General features: G+C 38.3%; 1 protein-coding gene across 8 annotated transcripts in view; it reads right to left on the bottom strand.

The window, feature by feature from the left end:
• Nucleotides 1-3,737: 3,737 nt before the first annotated feature.
• RASSF3 (Ras association domain family member 3) overlaps nucleotides 3,738-6,643 on the bottom strand; it is a 110,824-nt gene continuing 107,918 nt past the window's right edge. For all 8 annotated transcript variants that reach the window (XM_032689165.1, XM_032689164.1, XM_032689159.1 and 5 more), the window contains one exon: nucleotides 3,738-6,594. In XM_032689165.1, the coding sequence (XP_032545056.1) occupies nucleotides 6,445-6,594 (150 nt within the window). In that variant the 3' untranslated portion in view covers nucleotides 3,738-6,444. The remainder of the gene's footprint in view (nucleotides 6,595-6,643) is intronic.

Genomic DNA, 6,643 nt, shown 5'->3' with positions numbered 1-6,643 from the left:
GAGAGTTGAATTCCCTGAATGATTCTGCTTAAAAATATATACATAACTTTTCTGAACTACAGAGGAAGGTGATTTGGTACACCTTCAACCTGTTTAAGTCTGATGCTTTCACAAGCTACTAAAACAAGTATTTCTGCATTGTATTTGCATTGCTGCATAACTATTTCTCCTTCAGCAAGGAAGGTAGCAGTCTTCCATTAGTTAAGAACAAGCCATATTTGTGAAGAAAATTGCTGCTACGAGGCTAAAGGAGTCACCTGTTTTAGAAAAAGAAATCCAGTGTCAATACTTTTATTCAAGGTGGGAGGCAGGGGAATTCCATGATGAGAAAGAAGGGCAGTGCTAATATATTGCTTTCCAGATGTTGCTGTAGTCAGATTCAGCTGTCACTTAATCTTTTGATAATACCCACTGGACTGTGTCTAAAGCTGGAGTTCAGTAATTGCTCACAAATCTCAAAATATAGTCAATGCCTGCTTGCTCAAGGTATGGAAGTTGTCTGAACTTATTCCAGCTGCCAAAACTCAGCCATTTTCTAGAAACAGGAATTGACAGAAGACAACTGAATCATCAACTTCAGCATTTTTCCTGTGTAAGTTCTGCGGAAAAGCCAGCTCCATGACTCTTGCTTGGTAAGAATGGCTTTGCAGACTCCTCTGGGTTGGCAGCAAACAAATGTATCAAGGATGGAACTAAGGAGTCATAGAAATATTCTCAAAGCGTTGATGAAAATCAGTGAAAGCATAAGCAGAGCATAAATGCTCTGTTTTTTTGTTCTGAGGGTTCTGCCACATTATCAGCCAGCCAAAATGTTCAGTAGATAAAAGGAAAACATTACAATGGAAAACAAAACAATCCAAACCAGGAAAGTAGCCCTTCTCCTAGAGCATTAAAATCCTAAGCAAAAAAAAAAGTGTGGGGTTTTTTGAGCTGTGATGTTTTGCTTTGGTTTTGAACTACCACAATAATACCAAAAATGTGTAAGTTTGCAGTCTTGCACTTGGATACCTGCTTAGCAGTATTTTTAATCCTCTGTTTTTAAAGTGTTTAACAAGGCAAAAACCTCACAGAAGTATTCAAATCTTTTGACATGGTATTGTAATTCCAAAAGCTTCTCTGGAATATCAAAGGAAAAACACAGGCAATAAAAAATAGCATCCTCCTACCTTTTGGCTACTCCAGGCTTTTAAACAGTACAATGCATGTGACCAATCCTAGACTTACTGTGCAACAAAATACACTTTTGGTGTAAAGTCTGTTAATTGTCTGGAAACATTTGTCTGATTTGTCTTTTATTTACATGGATTGAACTAAAGTAGGCATTGTTTTTTAATGTGTGTCCTGCATTTTCAGTCAGCCTCATTTATATTTAAAAATGAGTGCTCTCACTTGGCAGCAGGTGTTAAAAGACACTCTGCACAACTTCTGCTGCCTTTCTGTGCCAGTGTTACTAAAAACCCAGAAGTTCTGACTGTGTCTAATGAGCACTTAAACCAGAGCAGATAAACAGATACAAAAATGTCTAACATTTGCTCACACACATCTATGGAAAAATGTTGTGAGCAAAGAGCAGAGATTTTGAAAATACCAATTAACAGATCTAGAGTAGAACGGTCTAAGATTACTGGCATAAAGAAAGCACCTGTTTATCTGAAGGGAGAACTTTGGAGCCACTGTTCCAATACAACAACTTTGCTTGGTAAAAAAACAAGAGGCTGAACTTCAGTGTCATAAAATATACTGGTGTTCTAATGCCTCCCAAGGCACGTTGAAAACAGCTGAAATTTCTGACCACATACCAGATTCTGTATTTAACGAGAGAAATCTTAGACTTGCTATTTTCTCTCATGCTATGCACAAGACTATGATGCTATTTTTAGGTTTATAGAGCTAGTGCAAAGGAAGAGGGCTCTGCACTTGACTTCTCTCATGGGTAGTTGTAGTAAAGTGAAGGCAAAACAAACTCCTCTATTTATCCATAATATCCTGTCTTACTCATATGGAAAACACACTCAAGAAAAATAGGACCAAGACAGTACTTTATACAGCATCATGAAAGATGTTAGATTTGGCAACACTGAGCATTTGCAGAATTAATCCTTGCAAAAAGACAATTTTAAAAAGCACCTTTGAGGAAAGCAGGAAGGAAACTGCTTTGAGAAGTCATTTGCTAGTACTGGGTGCCTCTGCAAGATGTTAAGCTGGGTCCCTTCTAGGCCTCCATTGTTGCAACTGAACGTGCTTCTTCTAATTCGTTTGCACAATGGCAAAAAAGAACATTCCAGATGATTAGCTCTCACCTCAGCAGCACACAACACAACAAGGTGTCCTTTCAAACACATCTTGGCCTATGCAGTATTTCCTTGAAAAACACCACAAAATTAGCTCCCAGCAGAGGTGCTGGGTGTCTGAACTGCTTGGCTCAAAATGCTCTGGACTGGGAGTTGCCTACTAGCTACTGCAGGAATCTCTTTTATCTACTTACACATCAAGAGGAAAATAATTCCTCCAGAACAGGGTAGCCCTCAGTTCACAGTACTAAACCTGTCTTCTGAACAGCAAAGCACAGTGTGTCTGTGATCTGTGTCAAGCCTCTAACTTTGAGCACAGTCTGTGCTTGCATCGCACTCTGGGTAAGAGAGTTGTTGGGAAGATGAAAAACATGGGCCCTCTGCTTCCCACCTACTGTTTTGCCACCTCACTTCCAGGCAACCACGATGAACTACGTGGATAGGTAAGGAGAGATTTTTATATTACAGTGAAAAGTTCTTTCATATTCTGAGCTGCTCTAAAAATAGGTTTTTGAGAACTATGCAAATTTTAAAACAACTGCATTTACCCTCCCTTTTTGCCCTCCATCTGGATGGATGATTCTGCTGCTGAACCAGCCAAAACACAAGAGATTTCTTTTGCCAAGTTGTACTTCTAGTAGTACATAACTGCTGTAGGCAGAGACACGAGCGCAGTTACTTGTGTGGTCAGGAACTTGGCTGACTCCGCTATCTTTAAGGCCTTTGATCCATCTCACCCTGGCTGAGTGCTGGACTATTTGGTATTAACTTGGCATTGCCAAGTGCATACACAGTTGTAGTGTGGTTGTTGCACATACCAAGCTGCGAGGTCTCACATAAACCAGCCTTCAAGGCACTGGCTGAGCCACTACCTTCTCCTCTGCTGCAGGGCTGCAGTGCCCAGGGAAGCGCCACAGAGACCAAGGTGAGCAGCACAGCAGCTTCCTTCCACCAATTCAATTAGGGAGGATTAAACTGGTTTTGAAATCACAAAATAAGTACCAGAAAATTAAACACAAGTTACTGGAGGAAACCACTAAAAAGTCATTAAAGATAAGAAGGAGTGAAATGCGTTTCCTGTGGAGCGCAGACCGAGGTATCACCTCCAGCCTTGCTGTATTCGCCTCGTGTTTCTGTGAGGTATTTTATAGAAGGAAACTTCTGGCCTATGGGTTTTCCCATCCAGCACCACTATGTGCCCATGGCTGCATTCCTTCTATGGTGGATTGGGCTCCGTGAGGGGATCCGAAAATCCTGCCATTGTGAGACAAAATGTGGTGGCCCCATTGCCCTTGGCTCCCTTCCTCTTCTTCCAGGCAAACCTTAATTTACAGCTGTGTTCTGCCCACAGCATTTATTGCTGCTGTACAAGGAAATCCATTTGGCTTCAAAGCAATCACAACACCAGCATCAGGTAAAGGAAAAACCAAACACACGCCACGAAACTGAGTATTGCCAACTTCAACTTTAATAACTGAACCATCACTTTGCCATTTCAGTAATAACTTTAAGGGGAATAAAAACTTCCCTACAAAAATAAAACTAAGCTTGTCAAAATTATAAATAGTTTAAATGTTTGTATTTAAAGACATACATTTTAATGTTTCCCTGCATTCCCCCTCCCCCTATCATTTAATCATTCTGGTACCATCATACAATTATATGAAAACAGTTTTGCAACAAAAACTTTGATAGTTCAATTTGATGCTAAAATTAAAAAAAAAAAAAAGATAAAACTGACAAGGCATGACCATTTCTTTTAAATTAAAGCTGCTGTAATTGCCAGTGTGTAGAACAAAAATGAGAAAACTTAACCCCACACATGACATCTTACAATAATTAACTGTGGACTAAGACAAAATTAAAATATAAGTTTATTTTGGTCCCCCACCCCCATCCCCTCCACCCCAAATCAAGACTCATAGTGCATACAACACTGATTGAGGTTTTTGGCTAAAGTAAATGCAGATGTGCCTACTTAAAAAGACTGATCATTTAGTTCAAGTAAAACCAAAAAATTCACATATTTTTATACTCCACTTTTAAACTCAAACAGTGTTTGAATCTGAGCAACAAATGGTTCAATATCGACAGTGATTATGTAATAATTACATAGCTATGGGCAGATACATAAGTAGATGTTAACAATATCCACCGACATGCTGCTGCATTCCTAGAAAAACAAATTGTAACAAAACACAAAAACATTCCCTGAACCATTATAAAGTGTCTCACTTGAAGATAATGTTACTAACTCACACATGCACTACCATGTTACATGTGAAATTAAGAAAACAAACAAGATATGCCTTATATATACTTTATCATTAGTACTACTCTTAATTTCTCTTAACCCTTTAAAACATTATGATTGTCTCATAAGCTTGCAAATTCTTTTTACCAAAAAAAAAAAAAGATCTGTGAAGAGTTTTTTAAAAAATCTTACTAAGGAAAGGAAACAAAGGCACAATTACATCAAATTAAGGGGAAGAACAGAAGCATCTTGGAGTTTCACACAGTATCCATTAGATGTCACTAAAGTTTTAACAATTCCTTGGGAATTTAAAACAACTTCTGCTGCTCTTCAATCGTTAGCACTCCTCCACTCCCCCACCCCCCCGTATATAACTCATTTCCTCTCTGGCATGATAATGACTAAAGTATCAGTCACTCGAATCTGCCTCATGCTTCTATTGCACACCCACTTCTTTGGTTTCTTTTGAACATGCTTTTTTAGATAAATAACTCTGAAAGACCAACAATTATATTTACACTAAAGTAAAAAGTTTTCTTGCTACATTTTTCCTACTTTTAAATCAAGTAAATCAACAGTCTGCAGAATTTGGTAATCAGTTTTTCAATTAAGAGTTTAAAAACTTTAAGGGAAAAACCTTCTGAAGTACTAAAAGCATAATAAGCTCAGTCATCAACACAGACTTAAATAAATGTTAATTTTCTGCTGAGCTGGAAATATGAACAAGACATTTTACTTTCTTTGCCTGACTGAGCCTTTAACAAAGAAGCAGAGGAAGCTATTTTTACCTTTCAGATATGATAATTCAAAATTATCCAGCCTAAAAATGGATTGCTGAGCCAGAGGAAAGATCTGACTTAAAATAAAGACCAAATGCATCTCTAGTTGTAGCTTATGTCTGAACACTCACTAGATGGGTATTTCTCACAGAGTTATCTGAGACATGGACCGTTTTTCAGAATTCAAGTAAGCAGCTTTTTAGCTTGTCCACACTTTTCAAACCCCCACCATGCATTTATGGAACCCGCTTCTCCAATAGTGACTTGTATGTGCAGCTTCATTTCCATTCTTAGTTAGCTTTTGCTTCTCATTCCTTCCCACTATTTCTATTATCTTTATTTCTTTTCCAGTGTGGATTTACACAGTTAAAAACCATACACTTATTCACAATATTATAAGCATCCTAAAACTTTAACCTTGTAGAATTAGTATTTTAACTTCCTCTGTGTAAATACTATTTCCATTTAAAACCAGTCTTCTCCTCTGTCAGCTTCTACAGTTCTCCTCCCTCAGCTCTTACCTTCTTTCCAACTTTCTCTTTACCTTCTCCAGAAAGGCCACTTGAAAGCTTTCCACAAATTTCACAGTACAAACCACAAGATCTCGTGTGCCTTCCATCTATAATAGTTCTCTCACAAATTATACAGTAACTATCTGAAAACAGAAAGGTAGTGCAAATCAATTTCATCTGAAAGATAGTTCTCCAACTAATTCTCATTCAGATGGTTTTAATTTTTTTTAACCCATCAATTTGCACATCCTTACTTGTAAAGCTACCATTAAGCAAAGAAGAAAAAAAAAAAAATCTTATTTCATAGCATCCTAGAAAATTGCTTACAGTTTCACAGCTTGCACCAAGGTAACTTGGAAAACTCTCTAGGAACACAGAGGATTGCAAACTGATGTACAAACATGCAGAATCCCTTACTTGCGGGTGCAAGATGCTAAGTGACCTGGCTTATGGAACTAAGTCTATAGCAAAATTCAGGTACCCTGGCATCACAAAACAGCCTTCTGAATAAAGAAAACTACTCTCTGCTGCTCTTTGTACGTTGGGTTTGGCATGCTATACTGACGTTTGGTAGCGTGCGTTTTTCCTGAGTGTCCTTTGGCCCCCTTTTAACCGGGTTTAAACACTCCTCGAAGGGCTTCTTCAAGTTTGCCTCTGTAAGCTGCGTAACGGTTCTTTAAGATCTGCAGTTGGTCGTTTTCCTCTTTGTCCAGTATACGCAAGAAGTTTTGCAGTTCAGGAATACTGAAAGCTTCCCACTGGAAAGACAAAAAGAGAAAAGAATGGATGAGATGAACAGGAAATACA

The sequence above is a fragment of the Chiroxiphia lanceolata genome, chromosome 5 (assembly GCF_009829145.1).
Source record: "Chiroxiphia lanceolata isolate bChiLan1 chromosome 5, bChiLan1.pri, whole genome shotgun sequence".
Lineage (NCBI taxonomy): Eukaryota > Metazoa > Chordata > Aves > Passeriformes > Pipridae > Chiroxiphia > Chiroxiphia lanceolata.
The sequence above is the reverse complement of the archived record's forward strand: the minus strand, read 5'-3'. Positions and strand labels throughout refer to the sequence as shown.